The sequence below is a fragment of the Somniosus microcephalus genome, chromosome 9 (assembly GCF_052327205.1).
Source record: "Somniosus microcephalus isolate GS21.2 chromosome 9, FLI_Smic_1.0, whole genome shotgun sequence".
NCBI lineage: Eukaryota > Metazoa > Chordata > Chondrichthyes > Squaliformes > Somniosidae > Somniosus > Somniosus microcephalus.
Genome location: NC_140995.1, coordinates 24,961,148 through 24,981,837, shown reverse-complemented (window position 1 = coordinate 24,981,837; position 20,690 = coordinate 24,961,148). Strand labels below are relative to the sequence as shown.

Genomic DNA, 20,690 nt, shown 5'->3' with positions numbered 1-20,690 from the left:
TGTTCATGCACCCACTTTAGGATTGTACCCTTTAGTTTATATTGCCTCTCCTCGTTCTTCCTACCAAAATGTATCACTTCGCACTTGTCCGTGGTAAATTTCATTTGTAACTTAGTTTCGGCAAGAGGGTAGCAGCCAGGTACAGGAAACTTTGTGCTATCCGGCACCGACGGGACCGAGCTGTCGCCGTTCCCTCAAAACTGCCGGACACTCCAGCGCTAATGTTGAAAGATACAGAAGCTTCTGAGCTCCGTATCTGTCAACAAACCCTGTTGCGCTTCTAAACAGTCCAAGCGTCTCTGTAGCTTAGCAACAGCTTCAGCAGACCTTGCAGAGCTTGACTGTTGAGGAAAAAAGCAACGAGAAAAAAAAAACCTAACGAAAATGGCACCTGATTTTTGCCGGTGGCTCGAGCATTCCGGACAGTTAGCCTCCGGATAACACACAGTTTCCCATACTGAATTTTGTTGTTAACCATTATTTTCAAAGGTTATGTCCCAAAAACTCCTGTAACCGGACAACGAACAGCGCCTGTCGTTAGTTAGATTTGCCCTTGCCCTTTTAATCTCTCAATATATTTTGCTGGAAGTGCGAGATGGAAACGGCCCTCTACAGGGGATCTGAGTGAACAGGGCAAGCAACTGTGTATCTCCTTAACCAATCAGATTGAAGGATTGTGAAATGCACAGCACATGGTCTGAAAAAGGAAGTGTAAGTTAGAATGGTGAATTCAATGTCAAATCAGGTACAGAAAGAGAAAGAAAGGAAAGAAAGATTGGATTAAGAGAGAGAGAAAAAGGGACAAAGAAAAAGTGTTAATTTTAATTTAAAAAAAATTCTGCATCAACAATTAAAACCTGAAGGAATGAGACTTGCAATAGTTAAATTTCAGTGCCAGGGATGTTGACCGGCAGTAATGAACACTTATCACGTCGTTAAAAGGGTACTTTGACTTGAAATTATTTGACTTAACTTTCTGTGGTGAGTTTAGTTCGTATCTATCGTGCAAATACAGGAACTTCACGCCACTCGGTACATCTGAATGGGGAGCCAGTCAGCAAGATGCCGTTTTTGCGAAGCTAACGGCTCATACCCAGCAGAAACTTCTCGATTTCTGCATTGAATCGCGCACCTGTCTTCGCCTGGAGCTGCCGTGGCATTTGCACATGAATAGCTGCGAGGGCTATTAGCCTCGCCATTATTTTGACTGCAGTTTTTGGGCCATGATTTTTAATACTATGTACATCCGAGAGTAATTACCAGGCTGTAATCTTAGTAAGGGTTCAAATAAAGTCCTAAACCATAAGGGGTACAGCTTGATAATCGCTCCCATGTGTGTGTGTTTTGTTTTCACTTTTTCCTCAAAAGGTGTTGTGACCATTGTCAATAAGGATGCTCCAAATAGTTGCTCCTCATTTGAAGAATACAAAATTGAGACCTAATCACTAAGTTTACTGAAAGTTAATCTGGAGGGTTCAACTGGAAATACGTATTATGTACATTGTTTAAACGTTGTGCACTAATGCACAGCGGGGTCATTATTCTATTGAACTCTAATTGCCACACTGTTGCTGAAAGAGCTGCATCTACTGGAATGCTGATTGTCATTAATAAAAGGGAAGGCTCATTATATGAAATAAGTCTAGCAAAAGTGTTATTTATAAAATGGATAAAACAGAAAGTCTCTTGATAGTCTATTTGCAGCATCATAGTTGCTGCCAGATGACTTTTTCCCATGGCTCTCTCGCACGATGGAATTGCTGTAGTATTTCAATTGGTATACCATGTTCTCCGAAGCTTGTCTTCCTCAAGTAATGTTTAAAGCCTGCTTCTGAGGTTTCACAGCTGCGTCAAAATTGTTTTCCCCCCAACATTTTCTTTATTGTTTCATGCAAGAAACTTGGACACACTCTCAGGCTATGCTTTGATAGAACACGTGCTATAATACAGGTGACGTGATGCTTACGTGTCCAGACTGTGCATCTAGAATCCGGACTATCCGTACAGGGGCTTGTTGGCAGTCTGGGAGGTTGTTGGCTTGCCGAAGGGCGAGGGTATGGTTTTATTGCATATTGGGTTGTAGCAGCGGCGGGTGGGCACTGGGGAGTGTCTCTCATCAGCCAGTGGGTTGCTTCAGCTGTGGAGGCTTGGTGTAAGTGGGAGGCAGGCCCAGAGAAAGGCGTCCCATACCTCTTGGTGTTTTCTCAGCTCTATGTGCAACTTGTGCATTACCTTAGGACAGTCAGCATCTTGTTTATAATCCTATGTATTCCAGCATCTGTAACGTGAAAATACAGGTTAAAGTTTTGGATACGTATCTTTCATCAGAACTTGTTACTAGGTTCTAGTCCTCTCCTGAGAGTGGACAACTTAGTTAGTGCTCCCAAGGATTGTTTAAGTTTTCCATCTTGTCTGATGTCCAGATGAACACTATTTACTGGAGGCATAAGATGTGCCAGTACCTTTGCAAATACTCAGTTCTAACATTGTGTTTTATGTGGCACATTGGGATTTTGGAGGAAGTGTTAGACTGGCAGGTAACAAAATATAGGCATGTTGAGTGTATGACATTTTTCCACTAACTGCTGGAAGGACATGATATATTGGTGACTAAGCAGCTTGTCCATCTCAGAGATGCCCTTTGTGTGTGAAGCCTTGAAGCTGCTGGCATTGCTATCCTCAATGGGAGGTCATTGGGATCTTCACTATGGCACAGGCCTCATCTTTTTCAGTCTCACTCACGCTGTCCTCCCTCTTCTACTCACCACCCCCCCCCCCCCTTCACTGGTGGCCCAGATTAGTGATACAGGCGGGTGTTTCCAGACCCCTGCTACTTTTTTCTGGAGCTTGTGAAGGGTAGTGTATGTTGTGGGGATGGTAGACAGCATTAGACTTCATACTAAGCCAGACACTCTTAGTGGCTGAGGCTTGTCCTGAAGTTGGGCTGCTCAGTCGTAGTGCTTGAAGTTTGGTAGATCAGTTTGCCTTCTCTTAGAGAATTGGAGCTGTGCAACATATCCTTGACTGCCGTAACAATTATAACTAATGCTGTGAACCTGAAGAAGAATTTACCAAGGATTAAGCTTTAAATGTTTAAAAAGTTAATTTACGTTCTATCTCACACAAGGTGTCTTTATTCATACAAAAGCAAAATACCGCGGATGCTGGAAATCTGAAATAAAAACTGAAAATGCTGGAAATACTCAGCAGGTCAGGCAGCATCTGTGGAGAGAGAGAAACTCTGTTAGATGCTGCCTGACCTGCTGAGTATTTCCAGCATTTTCTGTCTTTATTCATAAGTTGATTGTGTCATTTGAAACCAACATTCATTCATTACATTTGATGGATATCATTGTATTTGGTAGAAACACTTCATCGTACAGGGGTTATTGTTTCAAATTACTGACCATCTAATTTGCTGAACTTGGGCAGAATGGGCAAAATAATTGAGATTATACTTCTCGCTGCCTTCCCCCGCCCTCAGCCACAAAATAGGCTTCCTGTGTCCTCCTAACCATCATTTGTCTACTTAACATGTATGTCACACGCACTTGATGCTATGAAAATGCAAGTCTTTCTTTTAGCTGGCACCACTGAAATAGACGTCAACAATTCTTTGATTAGGGACAGATGTGCCTGTAGTTTACAAACTGCAATCTGTGGGGGATCCCCTGCAAACTTTGGCATGCTTCTGCAGACCTACTACAAAGTTTTGCACACCCTTGTGAGCTCTTGTCCCAACTTCCGAAAACATAGCGACAACTCCCCAAGGGAAAATAGTGCCATTATTGCCAAAAAAAATTATTTTTATTAGTATACAGTAACATTAGTAACATGCTGGTAGGTCAAGTGCAAAATAAAAAATCTGACCCTTTGGTACCTTTTCCAGACTCATTAAGGTCCAGGGACCCAAGTTTGAAAACCAATGTTTTAGACTGGTGAGGCTAACCCCCTTCGGCAGTGCTTAATCGCAAGTCACATCACTTCTATGGGCCTGGCCCAGACCGATTACTTAAGACTTTCCATTACAGTTGGAATTAATGCTTCAGTTGTGAGGCTTGAAAAGCTAACTGTTCAACCAATAGCTACTAGCGGTATGTTTTTAAGATAGCTGTAAGACCAGCCTAAAAATAGTCAATCTCAAAATGAGCAAATTTCAACATCTTTTCTTTTTTCTCTCCAGGCATATCTTGTGATTTTCCCAGAAGGAACCCGTTACAACCCAGATTATCCACAAGTGATTGCAGCAAGTCAGGCATTTGCTCGTAAAGAAGGTGAGATTGCATTGATTTAAAAAAAAAAAACACTCAACAGCATAGTGAGCTTCCCTTTTATCTCCTGGACTTGAGTTCAAATATAGCCCAGAGTAATGAATTACACTTTCCATCGGTTGTGAGGACTACAAGAGAAATCAGGTTGGACAATCGCAAGAGATCATCACCTCGGCCCCCATTACATTTTTACTTATTTTTTATCCACACCTTTGTTTTGGCCCTACTCCCCCCCCCCCCCCCCCCCCCTTTTCTCTCTCCCACATGGCAGCTGCCTCTCATTCTGCCAGCGCATTTCACACCTAATCTAGAGCTGTCTTTTGTCTCCATCTATCACCATCTCGTCTTGTTTTGAATACCTCTTAATGTCTCTTCACTTCTCTTTTGTTCTCTCCCAGCCTGGCCTCTCAATCTATTTCATTTCCTGTGCCTTTCCAGTCTTGACGAAGGGTTTGACTCGAAACGTTGACTCTATTTTCTCTCCACGGATGTTGCCTGGCCTGCTGAGTTTTTCCAGCATTTTCTGTTGTTATTTCGGATTTCCAGCATCCGCAGTATTTTGCTATTGGACAATCGTAACTCTGTTATAAGCATTAAATTGGCTGTCTAACTTGGAGGAGCTACAGGAGCTGCTAATTTAGAAGACTGAACTGCCACATTGGTGTGTGTCCAAGAAGGATAGAAGAGCCTTTTGTGCTGCACCTGGCTTCTGTTTTAAGGGTACCTGATGATGTCCCCAGCAAAATAAATTTTTAAAGCAATAGAAGTGTATTTTTTTTTGCTGGGTTCTTTCATACTCTCTTGAGGTGAAAAATTAATTTGCACTATATTTTGGTATTGAGGTGGATAATGTTGGGCAGCGTTGTAGACTGCAGTAGTTTCTGCAGCTTAACGTTCGAGGTTTGCTGTAACAATCCGACAGTGAGAACTTTTCTTTGTTTTCCCTTCTTTGGCATCAAAACTAAACTAGAAGATTTATTTTGTTCTGATTTCTAATCCATTTCTGAATGGCTAGCAAAACTGCCTCAGTCCTGTAAAGGGTTACAAGCATTGCTAACAATATAATAACTCATTCATTCTCAACATCAGTTGGGCTTAAGATTTCTATCATCAGATGATGACGGCAACAACTGCATCGCTTGTCTCAGATTCTCTAAACATATCTGCAAGAATCGAGATAAAACAGTAAACCACAAGATGCACAATAAAAATGATCATTCCAAAAGAAAGGACTCGAGCCTCAGATCTCGTTTTCCAGTGCAGAATTGCAGTCGGAGGCGTACCTCTGGAGTACACCTCCGACCCGCAAAATGTTTCCACACCTGCCTGCTGTTGTCCAAGCTGCGGAGAGTTCCTTTCTTGGGCCCCCATGCATACGGCAGCGGAAAGATCCACGGATCCCAAGGACGCAGGTGGTTCGGAAGCGTCCCTGGGATCACACAGGCCCGGTACTCCAGTGAGAAAGGAGGATACCATTGCAATCATTTAAGAGTGGAATCCCCTAATGACATGCAATGGAATCCCCAAATAATTAAACAATTCAGATAATTCTATTAAATATAAATGTTCTGAATTACAATTTTATTCATAACTCCCTTCATTACACCAAATACAATAAAAATGTAATTCTTTGAAAAATAATTTTAAACATTTTAATCCGGGCCAATACTTGCATAAACAAATTTTATGTGTGCATCATTTTTTATTTTTAAATGTTTAATTTAAGATTTATAATAACCCTGACGCTGATGAAAGCAGGCCCTATGTCTGATTTTGCCAGCCGTACGAGTTTCGTGGGCAGTTGTTGGGCAAATAGCCCAACTTTGCGCCAGCTAAACTGATTTTACTTTCGGTTCCTATGATCCATCAAGGCGTACCTTGACATCGCAAGTTCCAGATTTTCGCACATGTGGAAACCCGGAAGTTGCGCGGCCTTTCAGAAGCATTACGACGGCGTACGCTCATCGGCATAAGCGTACGCCATCGAAGACACTAATTTCAGGGCCAGCAAATACTGTTTTGTTTTTTATGTGCATTGATAAGTGGTACTCATTTTTACACTGGAGATTTGCATTTTTGTATGTTGAGACCAAAAATTAACAACAAAAAGTAAATCCTAATCAAAGTACTTGTTTGACAATTACAGACTATCTAGTTCCTGTTTAATATGTGAAATTGTACTGTGATTATTCTATTGTGCTTTACATCATTTAGTTTCATAACATCCTCTTCAGTTTTATCTTGGCACTGTACTTCCCATGTTGAGTGAATGGAGGCAACATTTTTGTTTTGTTCACTGTGGAATTTAAATACATTATTTGTCAGATGTATTGTGACGTTCATAAGCTAGAATGCTAGAATTGGTCTTATGTCATGGATCTAATGGCTTAATTTTATGTCCAGTTTATATTTTACTGAAGACTCAAGTTAATATTGGGTATTACAAAATTTTGCATTGTTTAGTGATCATGAAATGGACGGGTTTTTACCCAATGCCAAGCATCAAAAATATCTTGTTCCCCATGCACTGATTTTGTGTGTCAGGCTATCACACATTAAGGAATTCCAACCATCAGTCTTCTTTCTGTGTCAACTAGCCATATGGTACTGGCCATAATCTTCCAATCCTCCTTGGATACGGGGGGGGGGGGTGCCAGAGGACTGGAGAATTGCAAATGTTACACCATTGTTCAAAAAAGGGTGTAAGGATAAACCCAGCAACTACAGGCCCGTCAGTTTAACCTCAGTGGTGGGAAAGCTTTTAGAAACGACAATCCGGGACAAAATTAACAGCCACTTGGACAAGTGTGGATTAATTAAGGGAAGCCAGCACAGATTTGTTAAAGGCAAATCGTGTTTAACTAACTTGATTGAATATTTTGATGAGGTAACAGAGAGGGTTGATGAGGGCAATGCGGTTGATGTGATGTACATGGACTTCCAAAAGGCATTTGATAAAGTGTCACATATTAGGCTTGCCAGCAAAGTTGAAGCCCATGGAATAAAAGGGACAGTGGCAGCACGGATACGAAATTGGCTAAGTGACAGGAAACAGAGAGTAGTGGTGAATGGTTGTTTTTCAGACTGGAGGAAGGTATACAGCGGTGTTCCCCAGGGGTCGGTACTAGGACCACTGCTTTTCTTGATATATATTAATGACTTGGACAGGGCACAATTTCAAAATCTGCAGATGACACAAAACTTGGAAATATAGTGAACAGTGAGAAGGTTAGTGATAGACTTTAAAAGGACATAGACAGGCTGGTGGCATGGGCGGATACATGGCAGATGAAACTTAACACAGAAGTGTGAAGTGACACAATTTGATAGGAAGAATAAGGAGAGGCAATATAGACTAGGGTACAATTCTAAAGGGGGTGCATGAACAGAGAGACCTGGGGGTATATGTGCACAAATCATTGAAGGTGGCAGGGCAGGTTGAGAAAGCAGTTTAAGAAAGCATACGGGATCCTGGGCTTCATAAATAGAGGCAGAGAGTACAAAAGCAAGGAAGTTATGATGAACCTTTTATAAAACACTGGTTCGGCCACAACTGGAGTCTTGTATCCAATTCTGGGCACCACACTTTAAGAAGGATGTGAAGGCTTGAGAGGGTGCAGAAAAGATTTACAAGAATGTTTCCAGGCATGAGGAATTACAGTTACGTGGATAGACTGGAGAAGCTGGGGTTGTTCTCCTTCGAGCAGAGAAGATTGAGGGGAGATTTGATGGAGGTGTTCATAATCATGAGGGGTCTCGACAGAGTAGACAGAGAAAAAGGGTTGAGAACCAGAGGACGCAGATTTAAGGTGATTGGCGAAAGATCCAAAGGCGACATGAGGAACAGCTTTTTTACGTAGCGAGTGGTATGACCTGGAATGCACTGCCTGAAAGGGTGGTGGAGGCAGGTTCAATAGTGGCTTTCAAACGGGAATTGGCTAAGTACCTGAAGGGGGAAAAAATTGCTCTTGCAGAGAGCCAGAATGGGCTCGACGGGCCGAATGGCCCTTACTGTGCTGTAACCATTCTATGATTCTAACACAGGGTATTTCAAAAAGAAATTAATTCCTGATTAGTTTGAAATTCATTCTGACAGAATGGCAGCGATAGTAGGGCTGCTCTGAATTCCCCCCAAGCTAGCTGGGTTTGCCAAACGAACACACTTTAGATACTCTCGTTGAACGCACTTTCTTACTTTGCCTCTTGGAAACGGGATTTAAACAGAAGGTTGAGATTTTAAAATTTTGGGTGTTGGGGAGCTGGGAGCTAATGTAGATCAGGGTGATGGGTAAGCGGGATGTGGTGCAGGGTAGGATACGGGCAGCAGAGTTTTGGATGAACTGATGTTTATGGAGGATGGGCGGCCAGCCAATAGAACATTGGGATAGTTGAGTCTGGAGTTGATCGGTATGGATGAGGGTTTCAGCACCAGATGGGCTGAGGCAGGGGCAGAGACTGGTGATACTGCGGAGGTATCGGTAGGGGTTTTTTTTGCTGGAGAGTATATGCGGTCAGAAGCTCCGCTCAAGGTCAAATATGATGCCGAGGTTGCGAACAATTTGATTCCAACTATAATGTGCGGTGTGATTGGGGAGGAGGATGGAATCTGTGGCAAGGGTATGGAGTTTAGCTGAGGCCAAAGACAGTGTTCAGAGCACCTGTCAATTCAGGCTTGGCATCGACTGGCTAATCGATTGGGTGCATTCATCAGTTTTTTTTAAGCACAAAGGGACTGCTGTGGTGAGCTTGGGACCCTCCACTTTCAGTAAGTGTTGCCTTCTTGCAGCTGGCCACACGCCTGCACCTCTTAATGTCTGTGATCAGAAAAACTTGTCTCTGTTTCTGTGGCCGCATTGCCATCAGATCAGCTGGTGATGAATTGTTTGGCAGCCATGAAGACCACCGTAAACATAGAAACATAGAAGATAGGAGCAGGAGTAGGCCATTCGGCCCCTCAAGCCCGCTCCGCCATTTTAAATGAGATCATGGCTGATCATCCAAATTCAGTACCCTGTCCCCGCTTTCCCCCCATATCCCTTGATCCCTTTAGCCTCAAGAAATATATCCAACTCCTTCTTGAATATATTTAATGAATTGGCCTCAACTGCCCTGTGTGGCAGAGAATTCCATAGGTTCACCACTCTCTGGGTGAAGAAATTCCTCCTCATCTCTGTCCTAATTGGCTTACCCCTTATCCTTCGACTGTGACCCCTGGTTCTGGACTCCCCCGCCATCGGGAACATCCTTCCTGTGTCTAGTCCTGTTAGAATTTTATAAGTTTCAATGAAATCCCCTCTCATTCTTCTAAACTGTCAGTCTGGTGAATCTTTGCTGCACTCTCTCCATGGCAAGAACATCCTTCCTCAGATAAGGTGACCAAAACTGCACACAGTACTCAAGGTGTGGTCTCACCAAGGCCCTGTACAATTGCAGCAAGACATCCTTGCTCCTGTACTCGAATCCTCTCGCTATGAAGGCCAACATACCATTTGCCTTCTTAACTGCCTGCTGCACCTGCATGCTTACCTTCAGCAACTGGTGCACAAGGACAGTTTTCCCAATCTATTGCCGTTCAGATAATGTGTCTTCCTGTTTTTGCCACCTCGCATTTATCCACATTGGGCAGATGCATGGCAAATGCAGTATAATCACCCAACCTGTCCGAATCATACTGGAGTTTCTCTGCATCCTCCTCACAGCACCCATGCCCACACAGCTTTGTGTCGTCTGCAAACTTGGAGATATTACATCTAGTTCCCTTGTCTAGATCATCATTTATATATCTTGTGAATAGCTGGGGTCCTAGCACCGATCCCTGAGGTACCCCACTGGTTACTGCCTGCCACTCAGAAAAAGATCCGTTTATTCCAACTCTTTGCTTCCTGTCTGCCAACCAGTTCTCTATCCAAGACAGTACCTTACCCCCAATCCCATGTGCTTTAACTTTACACACTAATCTCTTATGCGGGACCTTATCGAAAGCCTTCTGAAAGTCCAAATACACCACATCCACTGGTTCTCCCTTATCTATTCTACCAGTTACATCCTCAAAAAATTCCAGTAGATTAGTCAAGCATGATTTACCTTTTGTAAATCCATGTTGACTTTGTCCGATCCTGTCACTGTTTTCCAAGTGCTCTGCTGTTACATCTTTTATAATGGACTCTAGCATTTTCCCCACTACCGATGTCAGGCTTACCGGTCTATAATTCCCTGTTTTTTCTCTACCACCCTTTTTAAATAGTGGGGTTACATTAGCTATCCTCCAATCTATGGCAACTGTTCCAGAGTCTATAGAATTTTGGAAGATGACCAGCAATGCATCTACTATTTCTAGGGCCACTTCCTTAAGTAGCCTAGGATGTAGATCATCAGGCCCTGGGGATTTATCGGCCTTCAATCCCGTCAATTTCCCTAACACCATTTCCCTACAAATATTCAATTCCTCCCTCATTAGACACTATGGCCTAGAAATTGGGTTGGGGCGCCAAAGTGGCGCAAAAGTCGACTGAGCACAGGATTTAGCGCAGCGATCGGAGTGATACCGATCGCCAGAAATTCAGTTTCAGTGCCCCTCGAGGGACACGGGGCGAGGCTCGAGGCGCTCCGCGTCCCTCTTAGGGCGCTGAAACTGATTATCGCAGCGCCACACGCTGCGGTACTGCAGGCCTTCCTCCCACTGTTAAGGGGGAGGTGCCTGCAACAACGCGATCCCCACTCGCGAGTGCCGGCAAATGAGCCCGGCACCAAGGAGAAGTGCCGGGCGCTCGGGAAACAGCCGGCAATGCCGTGGGGGGTGGGGGGCGGGGGGTGCTGGCAGGCGGCCGCCGAAAAAGCGGCCGCCCTGCGCCTCCACCTTAACTTGCGCCGCTGCCGGCACAGTAAGGCCCCGTGAACCGGGCACGGATAGCGAACGGCGCAACTGCGCCGTTCGCTACCAAATATCGCGAACGGGGCACGAATGGGGCGCTGCGCACACCGATGACGTCATCGGTGGCGGCACAGCGCAAATGCCTAACGCCACCATTAGCGCCCCTACTGAATATCGCGGGAGACGCAGCCAGTGGCGCTACAGCCACTGACTGCCTCTTTAGGCGCTAACAGGTGGCGCTACTCACCCAATTTCTCCCCCTATGTTCCCTGACATCTCTGGGAGGTTATTTGTGTCCTCCTTTGTGAAGACAGAACCAAAATATGTATTTAATTGGGCTGCCATTTCTTTGTTCCCCATTATAAATTCCCCTGATTCTGACTGCAAGGGACCTACACTTGACTTCACCAATCTCTTTCTCTTCACATATCTATAGACGCTTTTACAGTCAGTTTTTATGTTCCCTGCAAGCTTACTCTCTCAATCTATTTTCCCCCTCTTAATTAATCCCTTTGTCCTCCTTTGCTGAATCCTTAACTGCTCCCAATCCTCAGGTTTGCTGCTTTTTCTGGCCAAATTGAATGTCCTCTCCTTGGATCTTATGCTATCCCTAATTTCCCTTGTTTGCCATGGTTGTCACCTTTTTTGTTTTATTTTTATGCCAAACAGGGATGAACAAATTGAACAAAGAGTTGGCAGGCTGTAAAATTGAAGTTAGCCCCTTCGGAGCTTTGATTCTTGGGCTTTGAGACAGGGAATGCCTGGTCCGTCTGAACAGCCATAGTAATGGTATTACATATGAGGCCAACTGTTCAAATTCAACTTTTGATCTACTATTCCCCAAGTGTTTACTGATGTCCTGATTAAAAGAAATAGGCCAGGACTTCAAGTTGACTTTGAGATGGTGGACTCCTAAGTGGAAGAATTTTGGTGTCAGAAGTTGCCGATGTTGCAGTTGGAGGAATCCTGAGGACATTCCCTTATCTTGGATTCCTGAAGACAAATAAAATCGGGAAATCTTTTGAACTTAACTGTGATTGCTCGTGAAGTTGTATCTTCTAAGTTGCTCTGATGTCTCAGTGGGGAGTAAAGTGCTGCTGAGCCACGTGGATTAAGGAGGTCCATGGTTCACTCCCTTCTGCTAGTGACCAAATGTTGATTGCAAACTCTTATTAAGTGAAAAATAAAAAAATCTATTTAGCCAACAGAGAAAAGTGAATAGAATTGATTGCGTGCTCAGATTTTATTTTGGACCTTTACAAACCTCTAGTTGGTGCCTTCTGTGTAACTCTGCTTAGGTTCTCGACATCTAGAGAATATGTGTCGGCCGTGGCTTAGTTGGAGGTGCCGTCTTTCTGATGAGACATTGAGTGCAGACGGGGCTGCGGTTTAATGTATAAGATACCATGGCACTATTTCGAAGAAGAGCAGGGGAGTTCTCCCCGGTGTCCTGACCAACATTTAACCCTCCATCAACATCACTAAAGCAGATTATCTGGTCATCATCACTTGAGAGCTTGCTGTGTGCAATTTGAGTGCCACGTTTCCTATATTACAGCAGTGACTGCACTTAAGTATTTAATTGGCTGTAAAGCGCTTGTCGGGACACAACTAATTGTAGCACCAGTGAACTGTTGCAACGTAATTTTTTATTGTAGTCTCTTTATAATAATTTAATTAATGAAAATTGTATGCAGAACACCATATTAATGATCAGCTTAAAAAAAAAAAAATCCAGACTCTGAACTGATGAGTAACAGGTATTAGTTTTCTTTTGATCTACTTTGCAATATTCCCATTTTTCAAGATGATTTAGTATTGAAAAGGAGGGCAATTGTTTTTGGAAGCTCTGAAATGTTGAACAGTTTAAAGTACATGTAACAAAAAGTTTCAGCCTTTTAATGGTTACCATGAAGTTTCTTATTTTGAGAATGGAGAAATGTATGGTAATGATTTGTCAGAGGGTTGGGTTTGACAAAAGGGCAGTGTGTCTTTGGGAGGGGGAAGTGGACTATGAAAGAGAACAGCATTTTTGAATTTTAAATGAGTCTGCCTTTTGAGCCTTGATCTTTTTGCATCATCCTGTTGGTGTTTGTTGTATTTACTTGGAGCTTCCCTGCATTAGATATCTTTGTTTGGAAACCCTATCTGCAGTTGTCTGAGAGATATGACACCTCAATCACTGGTAGCTGAGGGTAAGGCAGTTTAGCACTCCGGGTTGTCATGTAATAGCTGTCTTCTAAAATTTGTTGCTGGGCTACTGGTAATGGAGTGGTTCAACCCTAGATTTTCAACTCTGGGACCCTAGGTTATAATTCAACTCCGACCTGGGATGAAAGCCTCCTCCATTTGCTGGCTGTGAAGGCCTCACAATCAGGTGGTCTCAACCCAGTTCATAATGGGCATGGACCTAAAACTGCTAACTGGCAATCTGAGAGACCATATGGATTTATTGTGTGGGAAATGAATTCCCATTAGGGAAGAAGAGAGCCTCATCTACGGTTGGAACGTGGGCACAGTGAGGCAAAGCTTTACTCTATAGCTGACTGTGGGAGTGTTTGACACTGGGTGAAAACAGTGCTCCCCTGATCAACACTGAAGGAATATTTGGTGAGTTTGAGTTTGTTGCTTTCCTCGGCCCTGATTGTTTATGTCCATTTTTACATTTCACTGTATATTAATGAAATGGACAGAAAATTTGGGTGTAAAGACATCGGCAAGATGGCCGTACAAATTGGCATAATTTTGGGTGTAACTTCCTGATTACACCCCGAAGGGAAATTCCACCACACTGTTTCGAAAGCCACAGGAGAATTAGACTTTGCTCAAAGAACCAGCTTTTGCTCCAAGAATAGAACTATCGGGCAACATCTGTTGTCCTCCTACCCCCTTTCTATTTTGTGGTAGTTTGTGTGTAGGCAGCTTGATTCCAAGCCATCTGTTGATATAAAGTGATCTGTAACATTTATAGAGTTGCTGGTGGATTTATGCGTCATACTATAAGGCTTCCCATGCTTGTACTGACCTCCTAAACCTTAGACATGCATCTAGTAATTTTTGTACCCAATCCAGCTCTGATGCCAATACATAGAAACATAGAAGATAGGAGCAGGAGTAGGCCATTCGGCCCCTCGCGCCTGCTCCACCATTCAATGCGATCATGGCTGATCATCCAAATTCAGTACCCTGTCCCTGCCTTCTCCCCATATCCCTTGATCCCTTTAGCCTTAAGAAATATATCCAACTCCTTCTTGAATATATTTAATGAATTGGCCTCTACTGCCTTCTGTGGTAGAGAATTCCACAGGTTCACCACTCTCTGGGTGAGGAAATTCCTCCTCATTTCTGTCCTAAAAGGCCTACCCCTTATCCTTAGGCTGTGACCCCTGGCTCTGGATCCCCCGACCATCGGGAACATCCTTCCTGCATCTAGTCTGCCCAGTCCTGCCAGAATTTTATAAGTTTCAATGAGATCCCCTCTCATTCTTCTAAACTCCAGCGAGTGTAAGCCCAATCGACCCAATCTCTCCTCATACATCATTCCTGCCATCCCAGGTATCAGCCTGGTGAATCTTCACTGCACTCCTTCCATGGCAAAAACGTCCTTCCTACTGTTTGGATGATGACGCAGACTCTGGTTTCAATTTGTTGAGTGTTGGACAGTTATTAATCAATTTGTGATGTAGCTCTGCTTCTTGGAGTATTATCAAGAGCCTAACTTTATCCAAGTCTCTGTCAGTAATTGTTTTGTAAAAAGGGATTCTATTGTAGCTGTATGTGTGTTATACAAATTGCTTTATTTCTAAATTAAAATAAAATTTTCACTTTTTCTGGCTATGTAGCATTACACACAGTTTTAGAATTAATATCTAAAACTAGATTTTAGTTGGAAAAGATGTAATGTTGTGAATGAGCACCTGTTTTCTTCCCCGTTGATTAAGAATCATCCCTTTTCTATTTTTGAACTGAGCTTTTGTCCCCATATCTTCTCTCTCACAAAGGCTGCCTGTTTCCTCCTCCATATTATCGTCCAACACATCAGCTCATCCAAAGCTCTGCTGCCCGTATCCTATTCCGCACCAAGTCGCTACATGTTGAGCTAAGCTGAAAAACTGAGGCACTACAGGATCACTGACAAGTTTATGTGCAGTTTCTATTATAAATGGGGGCGTAAGAATTTATAATGGCAAAGGTTGACAGATGATATAAGATATATATTAAAAATCTTGGAAATATATTGCCGTTCCTCGATCCTTCATCGTCGCTGGGTCAAAAACCTGGAACTCCCTCCCTAACAGCACTGTGGGAGTACCTTCACCTCATGGACTGCAGCGGTTCAAGAAGGCAACTCACCACCACCAAGGGCAGTTAGGGATGGGTAATAAATGCTGGCCTTGCCAGTGACACCCACATCCCATGAACGAATAATAAAAAAAAATATGGTTGACAAAACAAAGGTGTTTTCTTTTTGATTTCTAGTAACTGGAGAATACAGGTGCAGTAACTCATTCCTGAGTGAGGTTAGGATGCATTTCATATGTTACTACACTAATATTTAAGGTAAAAGTGATTAATGAAAATGTTAAACATGTGAACGCTTGAACAATAACATTGAATGTTAGAAAGTGTATTATGCTTCGACAGTGAGCATGAATAAGAACTGAAACCCTTTTTTAGCCAACCATATCTGGAGACTTCCATATCATGCAAATAAAATTATTACGCAACAACTACAAACAATGCCACCAAAACATTACAGGTTCGTGATCAGTGTCTGTTGTGCTGGCCTTTCTCATTTCACTGTTCCACACTTCCAGAGGTAACCATATTTCATATTAAGCTCATTATCCTAAAAATAGAATTGTCTTTCATGCAGTAGGTTCTGATATTTAACACGAGATGTAACAAACAAGGAATTGCAATTAACATCAGCTGCAGATTTAATCTCACAGCTAGGATGCTTTATCATTTAACTTCACCCTTCATGTATTGTGCGCCATTGTTTAAGACATAATTTGTTTTGTTAACATTTCCCTTCCCAGTTGTAAATATTTCTTGCTGTCTTTCAGAGCTGCCAGAACTAAGACATACAATGTCACCACGTGTGAAGGCAACGCGAGTAGCCATTAACGCAATGAGAGGTCACCTAGATGCCGTGTACGATATCACTGTTGCATACGAAGGAACTATAAAAAGCACTGGGCACCGGGCAACAGCTCCATCTATGCCTGGTAAGTATTTCTACTTTGTCTGAAACATGTTGGTTACGTGAGTTTTAATCTCTAGACAAGATAACCAGAAAACCCCAAAATGTCCTTGGCACACTGGTAGCATTGCAAAACAAAATTTTGTGAGTACGTACAAGGCATTATGTTTCACTGATTTGAATGAGAAATAAGGGTGTAGGTGATGGAGACTATTTCTTTCTAAACTTGGACATTTCCATAATGCATTTGCCACTTGTCATGTTGATCACAACCTCTGTAACACTGATTTTCACCAAAACAGGAACTTTATTCTTCCAGGATTTTCTGACTCAATAACGGATGTACTCCAATGCCCAAAGTTAAAATTACTGCCCATGCTAATCGTTAATAAGAAACTATTTTTCAGCCACTGAATTTATCTGCTTGAAGTCTGGTTATGAGACATGCATCCAGTATTATTTTTGTGAATTAGGTGGTATAGCAGAGTAGGTCACAGATGATTGTAACAGCACCATGGAATTGACCACAATTCTTGGCAGCAAGACTTAGATGAATTGTACTGCAGTAGCAAAGGACAAGTCACCGATTTCTCACAACCTGAACATGTTTCAGCAAGTGATGGCTAACTGTATTTAAACTTTCACATAAAAAAACCTTCCACAGAATTCCAGACAGTGTCTCTGGGACCGTGTTCCACAGGCAGAAAAACTGGAATGTTTCATGGTTGGCTTTCTCGGTAGGTTATCACAGTCCAGTTGCAGCAGTTCTTGTTTCAAAATCAGTGCCTGCTTAACTACCAACAACTTTTACTTTTTCATTCTTAATCCTGAAGGGAACGGACAGTCCAGCCACATTTGATATTAGGAAAAATGAACTCTAGCATGGAGTATGTTCTCCTTAATCAGTCCACCAGTCTGGTGAGTCCAGGAACAAGAGATTATTTCTCTGTAGACTGCCAAAGAGAGCTAAAATATAGCATCACTGGGCAGTTCTGGGCTTTGTAGAGCATTGAAATTAATGATGACTATGATTAAGTCAAAGGATCTTTGATGATTTCCATTCTTCCATCAGTTATTTCAACCATATGTGCACTTGTCTGCTGCAGTGTAGATCAAATGTGAATACCAATTTCATTGAAATTGAATGCTTATAACTGAAAAGATGAAAAATCTCGGTAGAGTACAGCTGAGCAGGGACCATCATGGCCATACCGCCTCAACACAATTCCTGATTTGGTTGCTTCAGCCCCTCAGGTAACACATCACTTGTCTATCCATTGTTAATATCTGTGCATATTCACTTATCTTTCAGCTAGGGAATTATCTACAGATAATAACACCAGCAAAGAGAACAGCATCACCCTTGAGAAAACAGAGAAATTGAGTGGAGCCAAGCAAGTTTCCTTGTGAGAATCCTGCTTGAGTGTTTTAGCTGTAGGAGTATTGGTCTGTTGATTTTGGGGTCAGACTTTGATCTCCAGTGAATCAGCATTATGTTTAGTGCCTTCCACTCATGTCCTGAATACTATAAATAGTTGACCCAGTTCAACCAATTTTCCTGGGAGGAATTGCAGGAAAAAAGAATGTTGGTTTCGTTGTGTTTTTAAAAAAAGAATGGAAATTTGCAAGCTACATTTACTCAGAACAATGCAAGTTCTGTGAATAACTTGGTCAAATATTTTTAATGTAATTTTCATGTGTTAGATTTGTTTTTCGTAATCGTTGTAAATGTGCCTTTCAAATCAACAGCACATAGAAACATAGAAGATAGGAGCAGGAGTAGGCCATTCGGCCCCTCGAGCCTGTTCCGCCATTTAATGAGATCATGGCTGATCATCCAAACTCAGTACCCTGTCCCTGCTTTCTCCCCATATCCCTTGATCCCTTTAGCCTTAAGAAATATATCTAACCTTGCATTGAAATAGATGGCTAAGCTTCTAAATTTGGAAGTCATATGATAGTACTGCCAGCTGGATTTGATAGGCCATTAGGAAAAGTCAAAAAGGTGCTAGCATATGTGTTTATTTCGAGGATAGTTCCATTGGGTGCTTTGTTGTCACCTTTGAAGCAATAAGATGTTGCACCTGCACAGACCAGTACACATCATCTCTCCCTTGAACAATTTTTTTTAGAATTATCCTCAGTAATGTAATATGGGAGTGTTCTTGAAAGGTTAGAGATCAGTATGAGGACTTCATTTCCATGTAAACTGTTTATAAAAGTAACTGGTGGTGGAATTTGTGGTAACGCCATGTTTATATGAAATGAACTCTCTCTAACTTTATATCTGCTCAGTCTAGATTGGCTGTGAAAAATTCAGTTTGTATCATTATTATTGTATTCTAGTGAAATTCTAACTTTGTATTCAAAATCAAAATAAATGTGCAAGTGCAGTTTTATTTATTTTGGGTGAATAGCATATTAAGTCATTTTCAGTAATTATATTTAAAATATTGTTTTAACAAATCAGCAAAAAGTTCTGGCAGTTATCCTTGTGAAAACATTGAGAGGGATCATTTTGATTTCCCGCCCCCCCCCCCCCCCCTCTAGTTAATTGATAAATTTCAGAGACCAGTGCATAAGCATTAAGCATGAAGATAAGAGTAGTGAGAAGCCATTAGTTTATGTCAAAACCCTTGAGCAGGAAGTAGCTTTTCAGTAAGCGTGCACTCTTTAGATAACATTGAGCTGGTAATGGGATTTTATGCTGATCGTTTTCAGCAGGGTAGACTTGTAGCCTGTGGAGACCTTGCTTGATTTTTGTCCCCTCTTCTAAAGATGCTGTTTCTTTGGCGCATGGTACCTCACCCAAGTGACCATTATTAATGCGTGAACCTTGACAGTAAATATTGGCAGGCTATTCAACTGATTGATAATAGCTTGATTTTTGTCCTAATTCATTGTCCACACAGACACTTCCAGTAGGGGCTGATGCATACAGATCAGGAATGGGAACCCTGGCTAATTTTCTTTCCCTTTCCGTAATTCAGGGACGCTGAAGCCAGTTTTAAACATAATTACTGAAAATGGCTTAATACTGCTGCCCTAGCAGTTAACTCAGCACTGACCAGGGAGCTTCCTTGTTTGTACGGCTGAGCATTTATTGCCTTTATGTACTGAGCTACGAGGGAAGGGGGCTGACATGGTTTTTATGCAACCCTGTATCAACACACAGGAAAAAAGACTTGCATTTATATAGCGCCTTTCACGACCACCCGACGTCTCAAAGCGCTTTACAGCCAATGAAGTACTTTTGGAGTGTAGTCACTGTTGTAATGTGGGAAACGCGGCAGCTCTCACAAACAGCAATGTGATAATGACCAGAGAAACTGTTTTTGTTCTGTTGATTGAGGGATAAATATCAGCCAGGACACCAGGGATAACTCTCCTGCTCTTCTTCGAAATAGTGCCATGGGACCTTTTACGTCCACCAGAGAGAGCAGACGGGGCCTCGGTTTAACGTCTCATCCGAAAGACGGCACCTCCGACCGTGCAGCACTCCCTCAGCACTGCACACAGTGTCAGCCTAGTTTTTTTTTTAATGTGCTCTAGTCCCTGGAGTGTGCTACCAACTGCGCCACAGCTGACACAGTGCAAAATGAGTCATTTCAGTTGATTCAGTGCCACGAGTTCCTTTCACATGGCCTGATTTTGGTGAAGCTGATGCTTACACACTTTAACAATTAAACCCTGAAGAACTGCAAGGGATTTTCTTTGGGAGGAAAACGATGTGGAACAAATGTTAACTATTTGAGGGAATTCCACCAAAGAATGAGTATTTAAAAGTACCAATTCAGAACTTATTTTAGTAAGAGTTAAGTCATTGTCTTTGGGAGAGGTGGAAGGGCAAAAAAGTTAACGTTAATATTTGTTTTGGGATAAAATGGGGGTGAGATTCTTCAAGGGAAAATGCCAGTTGCCTTCCATGACTTGTGACAAATAATCAAGTTGCATTCTGAGAAATCGGACATTTCAGAGCCACGCATTCCTGTGATTTCAATAACAAGTCATAAATAACGGAGGAAACTTTTTTTTATTAAGAGGAACGTCACCTGATTTCTATTAGGCCAAATACATATTTCATTGCCAAAATACCCCATTAGTAGTTTGTTTTCCAAGTTGCAAAAAATACAAGATTTCCTCCGAGCTAGCTGAAGTTCGGATACAGTACTCAAAGACCAGGAGTTTATGCAACTAGTTCCAGATATTACTATGTGCAGAAATACAAATAAATGACGAGAAAAAAGTAAGTTCTCCAAGTTAGCTTTGGTAGTACTTTTGACAACGCTGCCTATGTAAACAATATGGATGTTATTATACGGATGTTATACAAGATGATGAA

General features: G+C 42.3%; 1 protein-coding gene across 4 annotated transcripts in view; it reads left to right on the top strand.

Moving 5' to 3' along the window:
* The window catches only part of agpat5 (1-acylglycerol-3-phosphate O-acyltransferase 5 (lysophosphatidic acid acyltransferase, epsilon)), a 128,399-nt gene that overhangs the window by 59,571 nt on the left and 48,138 nt on the right, over positions 1-20,690 (top strand). For all 4 annotated transcript variants that reach the window (XM_085996451.1, XM_085996453.1, XM_085996454.1 and 1 more), the window contains exons 5-6: positions 4,184-4,274; positions 16,212-16,373. In XM_085996451.1, the coding sequence (XP_085852577.1) occupies positions 4,184-4,274; positions 16,212-16,373 (253 nt within the window). The remainder of the gene's footprint in view (positions 1-4,183; positions 4,275-16,211; positions 16,374-20,690) is intronic.